At 47.7% G+C, this 13,745-nt stretch overlaps 1 protein-coding gene across 12 annotated transcripts in view; it reads left to right on the top strand.

Moving 5' to 3' along the window:
• VPS13B (vacuolar protein sorting 13 homolog B) overlaps positions 1 to 13,693 on the top strand; it is an 807,303-nt gene extending 793,610 nt beyond the window's left edge. For all 12 annotated transcript variants that reach the window (XM_070803099.1, XM_070803104.1, XM_070803105.1 and 9 more), the window contains 4 exons: positions 4,829 to 5,005; positions 7,916 to 8,018; positions 8,492 to 8,741; positions 12,228 to 13,693. In XM_070803099.1, the coding sequence (XP_070659200.1) occupies positions 4,829 to 5,005; positions 7,916 to 8,018; positions 8,492 to 8,741; positions 12,228 to 12,476 (779 nt within the window). In that variant the 3' untranslated portion in view covers positions 12,477 to 13,693. The remainder of the gene's footprint in view (positions 1 to 4,828; positions 5,006 to 7,915; positions 8,019 to 8,491; positions 8,742 to 12,227) is intronic.
• The last annotated feature ends 52 nt before the right edge of the window (positions 13,694 to 13,745 follow it).

The raw sequence follows: 13,745 nt of genomic DNA, 5'->3' as shown, positions 1-13,745 counted from the left end.
CTGCTAAGAATTGTGACCTTGCATGCCCTCTGCTATGGGCAGGAGTGCTTCCTCCCCACTGTCCAGGATCTTGGACGGAGGCACTCAGCAGAGGAGACCTGAGCTGGCTGGCATGTGGCTGTTTCCATCTTGGCTGATCTGGGCTCTTCCCACCCAGAGATGCCCACACCCACTCCCTGTTTTCCACTGTCTGAGACTCTGCGGGGTGGTAGAAATCACTTACGTGGGGAGCTGTGATTCTGCCTTTGTGACGTCACCCTTTGGAGCATGGCTCCTATTATTAACCAGGATAAATAATCCCAAACCTTTGAACTTTGCTATAGTCATCATGTTTTGTACACACTCCTCCATGCAAGGGAATCATTTAGGCTGTCTATGGAAATTGCAGTAGGCTCATGGAGTCTTTCAGAATCTAAAGTTAATTTCCGCAAACCTAGGAGTTCCAGGAATGATGTGAATCTGGTTGCCCCTGCCAGCAGTGCTCTGACCCTGGGCCCCCAGGAGCTCCGCTCCCAGCAACACACCATGAGCAGTGTTTCCATTTCTGTGCTCCTCAGACTAAGGTTGACCCAACCAGCTTCCTTTCTTGAAAGAGTTCAATAACTGTATCCCACATGATCACTGGGTCATCTCAAAATGTCTGGTCCTTGATGTATGGCAGGAAGAAAAAAGGGAGGCTAGAATGGATTTGTCGCCATGTAATACATCCCCAGAAATGGTGTATAAAACCGCTGCATGCCAGTAAGTGCCCAGCTGAAGTTAGAGCTGTTTATATATAATAGCCACGCTTAGTGAAATAAAAAACCTAGTTCCTCAGTTTCTTCCTTTATAAATGACCTAGTTAGTAAAAATATATTTAAATAACACTTCATACATGACGTAAATATAAATGACCTAGTTAGTAAAAATATATTTAAATAACAATTCAAGGTTGTCAGAGCACTTCCACATGAGTCATCTTGTCTGGTCTTCAAACCCTAGATGTGGATGAAGTTAGTTGACTTGCCCAGGTCGTGCATCCAGAAGGGACAAGAGCCTGGGTCTTTCCACATGTCACCCACCCTGAAGGGCTCCACGCCTGGAAACAATCAGGATGTGGGGAGACTGAACAACTGAAAGTTGCAGAGTAGGAAAAACACATTTCCCCCAAATGTTTATGAGTTTGATGGGCCTTCTTGACTCAGCTCAGCCCTCATGAGGACACTGTGGAGTGTTATGAGGCTCTTGAAAAATCCAAGGACATCTATAGCTGCCTGGCCAGGCCCATCGCCCCGGGTCAGCAAGGAAATGATGGCGCAGAGAGGGATGCCACCAAAGCTCCTGGAGGAGGTCTACAACTGTTTTCAGAAAGCAGTGGCTTTTGGAAGAACTGTCCAGCCGGCAGAGTTGGCGTCAACTCTAAGTGCAGGATTGCCCACACTTAGCAGCTCTGTTCCCCGGACAGCCCCACTTTCTACCTCAGCCTGGAGCCTGCTGAGAGGAGATGTGAGCTCCATGTGGCACTTACCGGGCACGTTACCTCCCAGATGGGACTTCTCTCTCATGAATACCAAAGGCAGGCTGTCAGAACTCCCTTCTCTGACTTAAGAGTTAGTTGCTGGATTTCCCAGCAGCCACGCCCCATCTCCATGGCCACTCTCGGGATGACGTTCAGAATCCCAGCCACAACACCTCCACCAGGTGAGTCAGGACGTGGGCGCCCAGAAGGTGCTGGCCCGCGGTCCCCCTGGTGCCGCCCTCAGCCATCAGCACCCTGCGTTCCAATTAGAAGGGAGTTTCGGAACAACGAGCATGCTTCCTTCTCAGTTTGCTGATCTGTTCTGGTCAAAAACAAGCGAGCCTCAAGCTGGGATACCCAGTACACTCTGTGGGGCTTGTTTGTCCGTGGAACGGTGAGCTTTGGAGCGGTGTCACAGCCTGTGCCTCCACCATCGTGATTAAAAACAAAAAAGCCCAAAATAAAATTACAACATGCAACACGGCAGCACTGGAACAGCCACACGGGCAGAACATCAATAGTGACCAAGCCTAAAGCTGAGCGAGTCACAGAAGAGGTGAGGAGAGCCTTTTCGTTTCCTTGCTTCACAGAGCAAGCCCCCCTCTTCCACCAAAGGAAGGGCAGGAAAGGAAGCACGGCTGGGACTTCCCTGGTGGTCCGGTGGTTAGGCCTCTGCATGTCCCTCCCACGTGAGGGCATGAGTTTGATCCTTGGTTGGGGAACTAAGATCCACAGGCCACGCAGCACGGCAATAAAAGAAAAGGAGAAAGCGAAGCCAGGCTGGCGGGCACAGGAAGGGTCCCTGGAAGCCCCCTCCCCTCCCTGCTTCACCTCGTCACATCACAGCCAGCTCCACATGGCTGGCCTCCATGGCCTGATGCCCAGCAGACAAGTTTTGGGATCCATTTCCACTACCTAAAGCCTCAGAGCAGAGTTGGACTATACAGCAGTAAATAATTTACCGGTGGTGGGATTTGGCTGGATCAGGCTTATGGAGAAAGCCCCTCTGCCTCTTTGAGAGCTGCTTCGTGGGCGGGGCTGGGGTCTCAGGCAACCGGGCCCCGTGTGTACCTCGGGCCAGCATCCCACCCGGGACCCCGGGACCCCACAGCTCCTCCTCTGCCTCTTAGGATCTAACACCTGTCACAGTGTTCAGGCTTCCCACTTCGGGGACGGCCAGAAGAGGTTATCTATCAAAGCCCCAGTAACCGAGCCTTCACTGCAGCCGGGGGCTGCAGAAAGTGGAGGATCAGAGGGGAGCCTCGCTGCGGTTCCTCTCTGCGCTTAGGCAGGTGGAGGTCAGAGCCCGGGGTGGGGGCTGCCCCAGGCACAGGCCTGACATGTTAAGGGAAAATGGGAGATTTTCACCTGCCCCCCTCCTAACTCAGTTTTAATAGTCTTAATGGAAATCTGCACCTGAGAAAAGACATTTCTACCAGAAAAATGCAAAGGCAATTAATTTGATAGTAGATTTGTTATTATTTACCCCACCTTTTCTGCTCTCAGCATGGGCGTCTTTCAAAGAAATCAGGAAGTGACATCGCAAAGGCTATATTCTTTTATATGATGCTTTTCATTTTGACCTGCCTGCCGTGAGATGATTTGAAGAGAAGACCCCAGGGTTCCTGCCCCTCCCAGTGCAGCGGGTTCCGTTAATACTTCCCAGCTGCCCTGACCTCATAGATGGAGAACAGAACCTCAGATTCCTCAGACTGAAGACGCGAGGCGAGCTCCCAGCCCAGGCCCCGAGACTGGGTGTCGTAGAGCGCCTGAACCGCCGTGGCCTGTGGTTGCTGACCGCCACGGCAGCCCAGGCCAACCATGAGCAGCCTCCTCTGCTTCCAGCATCATTTGAATAAGAGGTTTGGGAAGCTGTGGTCTAGGCTGGGAAACAGACCCTTCGCTTCAGGTCACTGTTAATCTGTCAATATATAAACTTAAATGGCGCTGTCAAAATTTAGAAGAGTGGAATCCATGAAGAATGTTCCCTTTATAACTGACACAAAGGAACTGGCCTTTTTGTTTTACTGGATTTTGTTCAATGGAATATGACTTGAAATTAGCAGGTCATTAACTGAGACCTGGAAATCTCCCTTTACCCAGGAGACTTTGAATTAGTGGCATTTGGAATAATGGGATTTGACATTAGCTAAAATTTCTACCCAGGGATGGTACATTTTCATTAATCCTAGCAGGTTTGAGTTGAAAACAGAATTCTGTCAAGAATTGTAATGAAATTTTTACCTCTTGCTGGGTTAGGGAACCCTTCACTCCGTTGTGGCAGAAAAATCTGGATTTTTGAGGCCTTTTACTCAAACTCACCCCTGGTCCCTCAGAGTGCAAGGAGCAAGGAGGGGACCCACAGAGGCTGAGGGATTCACGCGCCAGCTCCACGCCTGGCCCGGCTGCCCACTGGGAAAGCTGTTAGAGCAGACAGCCGTGAGTTCTGGGCTTCTACTGTTCTCAAGTGAAGAGTTAAGTGGCCAATCCTCAGTTGAAGTGAGAGAAAAGGAGATTTTTCCAAGACTGGTCAAGGAGAGAAGCTTGTTTTATAAACAGGATCAGTGACTAGCTTGGTGGTTAAGAATGAGGCTGTGACTCTGACTCCCTAGACCCAAATCCTGGCGCAAGCACAGGACAGCTGTGTGACCTTGGGAAAACTCCTTAACCTCCCTGTGCCTTGGCGGCCTTGTGCTGAGGATAAAACCACGACTCCTGAGGATTGTGAGAATTAACGATCTCCTACAAGTGAGCCCTTAGCATACAGTAAGCCCTTGAGACAGACTTACTGTAATAGAAATAATTATTACGATATCAATAATTAGTCTTACTATGTAATTCTTAATATATTAATATTATGTTATACTAAACGACTGCTCTTATTCTTACTAAAAGAGCGAACAAGAAAGAGGCTCGCCCTTTTCAGGTTTTTCATCCCCAGATTCAGTGAAAATATATTCTGCTCACTCTCCTAAGGAATTGTTCCTGCTTTGCTCTAAACCGTGTTGCTTGATTTCTGGAGAAAGGTGTGTGGGTGCACTTGGAAATAGTCTGGCATGTTTATTAAATTCTAAACTGAACTTCATAGATCCTGGCTGTGTTGGGTCAAACCTAGTCAGAACATCATGTTTTGATGAAGATACTGCAATAATAAATGTCTAAAATAGCCTCAGTGTACTTAGATAAATGGTAAATGAGTGCATGGTAGAGCGCTTTATAATGAGGGTGGGGTTTCATTTTCAATCCAAACAAAACTGTTGCAGATTGAAAGCTTTCCCTTTCTCAGGATTTCATGCCTCCGTCCTTACCCAGGCTTTCATTATTTTTCAGGTGCAATTGCTGGTATAGTTGATCAGCCAATGCAGAACTTCCAGAAAACATCGGAGGCTCAAGCTTCAGCAGGACACAAGGCCAAGGGTGTTATCTCTGGCGTGGGGAAAGGAATCATGGGGGTGTTCACGAAGCCCATCGGAGGGGCTGCTGAGCTGGTGTCACAGACTGGCTATGGTGAGTCCTGGAGAACTGGCCAACTCGGACGTCACTGGTTAATTTGCGTTACTATACCAAGGTTTCCCTAAGATAATCTAGCCCCTCACATGACCAAGGAGTGAAAAATAAAATAGATAAAGCTATAAATAATAGTTCTTTTTCTCACCTCCTTAGGCTTATCTACACGAAGAATAGAATTAGACTACTACTAATAAATTATGATAAAATTATAGAGCTAGGAAATCAATTAGTAATTTCAGTGTATGTGTCATGGAATCTTTTTATAGTCATTTAACAAAGCAGGCTTTAATGAAAAGTAACGAGTTAGAGGTTGAGGACAGAAAGTCGAATATATTGAAGCAGAGAGTAGACTTACTTTTTCTGGTGAGCAATTTGAAGAAATGAAAGAGCACGCATGTGTCGGTGGATGCATGCACACTGCCCGTGCAGCTTGGCATCAGGCATGGCTTTCTCGCCATCAGACTCTGTTGCTATTGCAGCCAGGCCCAGTCTCCCGGCCAAGGTCAGCACAGGCGCATCATCTGCCACTGAAAACCATTCCCAGAGCAGACTGGTGCAGAGAACCCAGGCTCGTGGAACTACCGCCTTAGGATGGTGCCAGGGCTCTCCACAAAGCCATGTGCACGCAGTGGGGGTGTGGGAAAGGAAGCACCTCTTCCTGTGCTAATTTTCTGCATTCTGGGCAGAGCACATTACGTGACTTTACATAAATAGTTGTTCCATCACTAAGTCATGTCTGAGTCTTTGTGACCCCATGGACTGCAGCACTCCAGACTCCTCTGTCCTCCACTATCTCCAGAGTTTGCTCAAATTCATGTCCATTGAGTTGGTGATGCTATCTAACCATCCAGTATAAAAAAAGAAGTCTTTTAAAAGTGAAATAAATGCATAGATACTACAATAAATATGGTACTTTACCTTGAAGACAGTTTGACATTTGCTTGTGGAAATGAGTGTCAGCAGGTCTGCAGTGTAAGTTACTGCAAAATGGTGACGGTCAGTCAGTTCAGTCACTCAGTCGTGTCCGACTCTGTGACCCCATGGACTGCAGCACGCCAGGCCTCCCTGTCCATCACCAACTGCCGGAGTTTACTCAAACTCATGTCCATTGAGTCAGTGATGCCATCCAGCCATCTCATCCTTTGTCATCCCCTTCTCCTCAAATAGGTAACTGGAATTACTTTTTTTTTTTGGCCTCACCACAAGGCTTATAGTGGAGAAGGCAATGGCAGCCCACTCCAGTACTCTTGCCTGGAAAATCCCATGAACAGAGGAGCCCGGTAGGCTGCCGTCCATGGGGTTGCGAAGAGTCGGACACGACTGAGCGACTTCACTTTCACTTTTCACTTTCATGCATTGGAGAAGGAAATGGCCACCCACTCGTGTTCTTGCCTGGAGAATCCCAGGGACGGGGGAGCCTGGTGGGCTGCCGTCTGTGGGTCACACAGAGTCGGACACGACTGAAGCGACTTAGCAGCAGCAGCAAGGCTTATAGAATCTTCCTTAGTTCCCCAACCAGGGATTGAACACTTGCCCTTGCAGTGAAAGCACAGAGTCCGAACAGGACCGCCAGGGGCTCTGGAATTGTTACCTTTGTGCCTAAAATCGGTATCATTTGGTCATGAAGTGGTGGCTGGCTGGCACCTCAAACAATGGGCAGGCACTCTGCACGTGTAGCTGCATCTGGCCGTAAAGTCCGCGGGGTACATTTGACTGCGGCTCTGCGCCTTGCTAGATCTGACAAGAGGCAGCCAGATTAGGGCATAAAACCCATGTCTGAGAGGAAGAGAGCAGGAAGAATGCCCGCGCTCAGGCAGCCATCCGGAGCGGCTCCTTTAGGAGACCACACAGACAGGAACATGTGTTCCCGCCCCTTCCCCGCCTCCCCCTCACGCCTGCCTCCCTCTCCTCCCATGAATGACGTTTTCACTCACAGGAAAACTGACAAAAAGTACTGCTGCAACTCATAACTGGACAAAGTTAAACGCTCCCTTATCAAATACTTACACATTCACAGAAACAGTATTCCTTTTGCCATGGATGGCAGCAAGATAAAGTCAACTTAGACTTCATAAATTCCTCTGGTCTTGAAAGCGCCCTTGTCCCTCACTGCGCGTTTCCCAAGGCTGTGGGGTTTCTCCCTTATGTAAGAGCATCTCAGAGCAGAGCTTCACATGGCCTCATTGGTTTCCATCATTCTTGTAAAAGTTTTATTACCTCTCTGAAGGTTTTACAAACCACTAACTCTTAGTCTAATGACTGTGCCTCGTTTATAAACATTTACAGGCCCTCAGAAAGCACACAGGCTGTACCATCTCTGGTTCTGGAGCGTCTCTGGAGGACTGCGTGGCTGCCGCTGGGTGCCCTCGTTCGGTGCTGGCACCGGGGAGAGCGTGTAATAAACCAGAGGCCCCGCGAGCGCTCATAAATATATATGGATTCATGTCTAACAGCTGGACCAAGTCATTTAAATACTGTATCTAGGCAACCACACGCCTTTGTGTGCATCTGTGTTGTGTTTTTTATTTGACCAGCCACACTGCAGATAGACATATTGTAATATTAAGCAAGGAAGTCAACTAACAGTCTTTTGTGTCACATCAACTGTAAATGATGTGTAAGCTATTGCTCAGGCCTGACTATTCCCAGGAGCATTATGCTTCCTCTAATTGCCCGCCTGTACTTGGACTGTAGCTCATTCATATTTCAGCTTGCAGCTAATAGAAGATCACCTGGGTTAAGAGCATTGCAATGTTTAATGATTATCTATACACTTACTTCCAGAGATGTGACATCATTTCGGATCTGTAGCATTTTACAGATGCCTCTGAGCAGATGACATCACTGTAGCATGAAGCTGTTTTCCAGAAAACAACTAGTAAAACCCCCTTACTTCTCTTACTACAGGTATTTTACACGGAGCTGGACTTTCTCAGCTTCCCAAACAGCGCTATCAGCCAAGTGATCTGCACGCTGACCAGGCTCCAAACAGCCACGTCAAATATGTCTGGTAAGATTATCTGGACGCTGGTTAAGCTGTACATGTGCACTGTATGTTAACAGGGCCTGGCTTCCTCTCAGCTAACGGGCCACCCTTCCAGGGGAGCCCAAAAGGAGCAGCTGTTTTCAGGAGAGGCTGCTGGTCCACAGCTCTGGGCTGGCAGCAGAAGGTCCCACTCAGGGCAGGATGTCCATTGGCAGGGATGCCGGGGCCCGCGAGAGGGCCTGAGGTCATCTGTATCCTAATTAGGGGTGACATTTCTAATGGGGGGAAGAGGACTCACCAAACCAAGGGGTATCTTTGTCTTCAGGAGGAGCTGGGTTCGACTGACCAGAATCAGAATTAAAGTGACAATTACACATTTCAAGATGAAATGAATCATCAGATTGGTGAGGGCCCTTGCATTGGTTCAAACTGTGAGCCCTGAGAGGTGAGCATCTCTCCCAAGCTGGCTGTGGCCTCACCTTTCTCCTCTGATGCAGGAAGATGCTCCAGTCTCTGGGCAGACCGGAAGTGCACATGGCCCTGGAGGTTGTTCTGGTGAGGGGCTCAGGCCAGGAGCACGAGGGCTGCCTGCTGCTGACGTCAGACGTGCTCTTCGTGGTGAGCGTCAGCGAGGACACCCAGCAGCAGGCCTTCCCAGTCACGGAGATCGACTGCACACAGGACCGCGAGCAGAGCAGCTTGCTCATCGTGCAGCTCAAGCAGCCCAGAGTGGCCTGTGACGCAGAGGTACTTTTCGACAGCGGGGTGCCTGGGGTTAGCTGCCGGCAGCATTGAGACCCAGGGTGAGCACAGGTACCGGGTGTCTGTGAGCCGGCAGCCTCTGCAGTGGGCGCCAGAGACTGGGAGGGCTGCCAGGGGCAGGGGCGGCAGAAGGCCGGTGGACTCACCGCTGGGGCTCAGCCACCCGAGAGTCCAAGGTCGGTCGTTGTGGGGCCGGGGTGCAGGAGCTCTAGAGTGAGCGGGTCTGAACAAGCCGGGCCAGGACCAGGGCAGCGATTCCACAGAGCAGCCTCCAGGTCTGAAGTCCACAGGGCAGGCCCGAGTCTGCGCGTGGCCTGGGAGTGCTGCAGCCAGTCCCTCCAGCAGGGACGAGAGAGAAAGGGCCACCCAGGAGCGAGGGGCGTCACGCGTGCAATAAGCACAGGCACTGCCTCCCTCAGCCCCAGCTCCTGAGAGCTCGGGTCAAACTTTTGTCTCCAGCTCTCTCCCACCCCCTGCTCTGTCTTCCACGCGGCTCTGTGTCCCCTTCCCCGCAGGACATTTCCCACCCCCTGAGCGCTACACGCTACCTCCTGGGGACACTGCGTGGGCTCCGGGGGCAGGCTCCCTGGCCACACAACAGCTGGGAGGGGGGGTGCATTCTGGGAGTCGGGGGCCAGAGGTGATCATGGGCTTCCTGCCGTCCAGACCAGGGTGAGCACATGCACCCACTGGAACCCTGCTCTGCCCCTGCCTCTGCCTCCCTGCTGATGGCCTGATCCTTGGGGCCCCGAGAGATGACCTCGGAAACGGACATCTTTTCCCACACAGCTAGATTGGGGTTGGATCAGAGTTTAAGTGGAACCTGCCTGTCCTAACATAGGGTCTGAGTAGCTCCCAGAAAGGACAGCCAACCTTGCCTCTGGCAGGTCCTGCCTGATTCCTTCTTTCATTATGTTCTTCCTGGTATGGGAGCCTGCGTCTCCCTCACACCACCGTTTGGGTAAAATTATCTGAGAAGATGGAAGGCAGCCAACCACAACAACTCTGAGATTTCTCTAGTTTCTTGGATCATAATCAGTCAGGCTTTAAGCTGGGGCTTGGCACTAAGACTACATTGCTGGTTTGAGTTGATGACTTTCTGGGAATAAACAGAGGTCAGATGTCCAGCCTGACTTTATTAGATCTGCCAAAATCTTCTGATCCGGTTGACAATAAAGCAGCAATGATCTGGCTACAGGCCTTGGCAGGGGATAGTATCATTATCTTCAAGTCCCTGGTCCTTAACGAGAAGCTTCCAAAGCCCTGAGGAGTATCTGGGACCATCATTATTCTTCAGTTGGCTTGGGAAATATTTCAGATCTTAAACTATTGAGACTAGAGAATCAGCATTTGCTGTTAAACTGTCTTCAACTGTGATCCTTCTTTGGCTTTTCTGCTTGAGAAGAGTACTGTGGGGAATTGTAGCTGGAGGGGAACACACCTCAGCTTCCCTGGGGGTTACTGAGATGGCAGGTGGAGTCACCACCCGAGACGTTTTCCAGCCTGAGACCATGGGATCACTGACATTGTGGACACCATGCTCACCACTCGTTTCCCAAGGGTGCTCAGGATGAAGGGGTCAGGGTGAAGGGATTGGCTGCAACAGAGGCAGGAAGAGATGACTGGGAGCAGGAACACTGCAGGGCAGCTTACACAGCAGCAGGAGGCACTGGGCAGACCAGCAGACTTGCAACCCTTCAGCCTCTAAATTCCCCTTTCTCACCCTTTACCTCTAACCCCAACTCCTTACTAACAAACAAAAAACAACTGCCCCATTCATCCTGTGTTCAAACCTTCCCCCACTCACTCCAATGGAGACCCAGGCTGCAAAACAAAAATGCACAAAAAATATTTTTTGGAGACAGTAGATGCTTCCTTAATAATGCTCTGATCCAATCTTTCCAAAATGGCAGTGGGGGTCGCTCAGCAGTGCTGCCTGACGGTGCGTTTCCCTCAATGGCCGCGCCCAACCTATGCCTCGGGCAGAAACCTGGGCCGGGAAGCCTACCCACCGTCTTCCAGTGAAAACAAAAGAATAGTATTTTAAAATCTTTACATGAAATGGCTTTTCTGGGATTTTGCTCTAGATGCTAGCAAACATAGCTCCTTTGAATTTTGGAAGGAATTAATTTGTAGATGACATCATTCAGTATATTCAAATACGGCAGGATTTTTTTTTTTTAATCAGCATTTGCTTTTCTTAGTTAAATGCAGCCATTTGTAGGGTAATAATTGCTTAATATGCCTGGCACATTATTGAAATCCCTTATGAGAGGCTCAAAATGAGTCAGAAGGTCAATTTATTCCTTGGCCATGTTCCTTTCACAACACGGGTTTTCCTGTGCTGCTGTTCAGGAGGAGCAATTAAGACTCTTGTGTATTCGAAGCTTTCCAGCTGAATCCTGACCCCATCAGATGATATCATCAGAGTTCTGGCTTTTGCCTGGTGGTGCACAGCTTTCATCTGTCAGGGAATCTTTGGGGGCCTTTATTTTCTTTCCCAAATTTAAAAATATGAGACTGAACTCTAATGGACGCCCTACTTATTTTTCTGGCAGGCTGACCTCTCTTTACCATCCCACTGGCTTTCTGCCGCTTCTAAGACAGCCTTGGCTGCGCTGTCTCTGTGCCCTACACAGAAATATATACATTCTTTACTACTATTTCAAGAACTCCAAAGTCCTCATTAAAATGTTTGTAAGTCTTCCAGAGTAGTCTTGCCAACGTTTGGTAGGTAAAGGCCATGGAGAGGTCAGCGGCTACCTGATTCCCAGAGACCAGCGGCTTACACTGGAAACGTCCCACTCCACTTGATTTACACAGTGGACCGCTACAGAATTCCAGGAAGGGGGTAATTTATAGCTCCACTTGCCTGATGGGCACTTCCTGAGAAAATCTCTCTCAAGAGTTTGGGTAGCGCATCAGTTCTTCTATTTGAGCTCCACTGAAGACGTGCCAGACCCTGGCGGACCATGAGTGCACTGTGCATCCTCCCTCTTCTCCATAAAAACTTCCCCTTCCTCTGCCCAGTTTTTTTAATTTTCTCTAGCTTTAAATCCTAATATTTATAAAAGCAGAAAATGTTACAGTTCAAAAGGTATTTGTTTTCTTAATGCTCTGTCCAAAGCCACTGGTTTGAAAGAGGTAGACGTTCTATCTGGAGAGGTTTCCAGAAACAAGCAGAGCTTTTATCTCAGAGTTTAATGTTGATTAGAATGAAACAAAGCAAAGATACCTTTCTCCTTTTTTCCTGGACTAGGCTACCAGAGAACAGTGACAGATGTTTTTAAGAGTAAAATATTCCCAAACCGTCAAACATGGGACTTTTACACACCAAGCGCTTATTCAGTGGCTTTAGTAGGTAACCTACAAGGCGAAACATCCAGTATATCAATGCAAGAGAAGGAGTAATCTTGTTATGGAAGTGTCCTTAAGAGGGTTTGGAAACTGAAAACTTCTTTTGGGTCGCAGGTGGATGGAGTTCGAGAGAGACTGTCAGAGCAACAGTATAACAGACTTGTGGACTACATCACAAAGACCTCTTGTCACCTGGGCCCCGGCTGCTCCTCCGTGCAGACGTCATGCCCTGTGGTGGCTGTGGAACCGCTCCCCTCCACTGTGAAAACATACCATTATATGGTTGATCCACATTTTGCCCAAGTTTTCATTAGTAAATTTACCATGGTGAAAAATAAAGCCCTGAGGAAAGGGTTCCCTTGAGTCCCCTCCAAGGTGTTGATTGCTGCTTGTGCCATTATTTTTGAAAAAGAAACCTAATGAGCTCTTAACATCTATTGTGGACACGAAACCACTGTTCAATTCAAACTCTTCCTTTTTCCTACAACTAAGATACTTCAAAATTGAGTGATTAAAAAACTTAGTCCTTTCCTGTTTGGTCTTATCGTGTATTGAAAATACATTCCTTTTTGCTCTTTTTGCTAAAATTTTGACTTTAATTAAGATTGTCAACTCTGTAGTCAAGCGTTGGAAACAGATGTAAACTTTATCTCCTGCTGCATCTCTTTTTAGGATGAGACATCATCTTTGCCTAACACCCTTCTCTGCAGAAGTTTAGCTTTAAATGAAATTCAATGCTTAAGATCTTACTGTTTAACTTGTTAATGTTATTTAAACGTGATGCTATTTTAAGTGAAAGCTGCCATGTACATTTCTACTCTAAACTTTTACTGAAATTTTACTGATGACTTATCCAGGTACATTTTGGAAAAATGTCTTTCTAATCTGTTTTGCTAGGCAAGCAAATCTTTTTTTGTCTACTGCTAAAAACAGATCCAGGGTGCTCAGGTGAGTTTCTTTAGTTCCATAAGCAACACACTACTGGGGAACTCCCACTACTGGATACTTTTATGGACGGACTCACCCTGATGCCTTAGCCAAGTCAAGGACCCTAACACTAACCTTAACAATAGTTCATTTTGATGACTTAGCATGATCCAGCATAAAGATATTACCATGATTTTTTGTTTTTAAAAAATGGATTTGGCTCAAGATCCTAGGTCACCACGTACACCTTGAGCATTCAGTAAAAATTTGATACTCCAACTAAAATACATTTTTACTTATTACATCCAAACTTGGGCCTACAACCTGATACCTACAGTTGTGAGATGCTAAGGAATTTCAGTTTCAAATGTCTGCTTTAACTTAAGCCTCACATGTTACTGGGCATAAGAAAGAGATCACTGCATAGTTGTTTACTGTTAATGGACACTTTAGGCTGAATATGAAAAAAATGGCTCCACCATTACTTTGCTATATCATACTCATTTAGGAAAGTGATAGTTTTGTCAACCACAAGAGTGACTATTTTTAAGCTTGTAAATATGTATTAAGTCTTGTATCTTTTATGATAAATTTGCATACTACTAATTGTTATATGAAATTGTTTAAAATAAAACAAATTCTTGAATTACTGATCATACATAAACGTGGGTTCTTAAAATGCAGGTTTCACTGATACCCAGGTTT

The sequence above is a fragment of the Bos indicus genome, chromosome 14 (assembly GCF_029378745.1).
Source record: "Bos indicus isolate NIAB-ARS_2022 breed Sahiwal x Tharparkar chromosome 14, NIAB-ARS_B.indTharparkar_mat_pri_1.0, whole genome shotgun sequence".
Taxonomy (NCBI): domain Eukaryota; kingdom Metazoa; phylum Chordata; class Mammalia; order Artiodactyla; family Bovidae; genus Bos; species Bos indicus.
The sequence above is the reverse complement of the archived record's forward strand: the minus strand, read 5'-3'. Positions and strand labels throughout refer to the sequence as shown.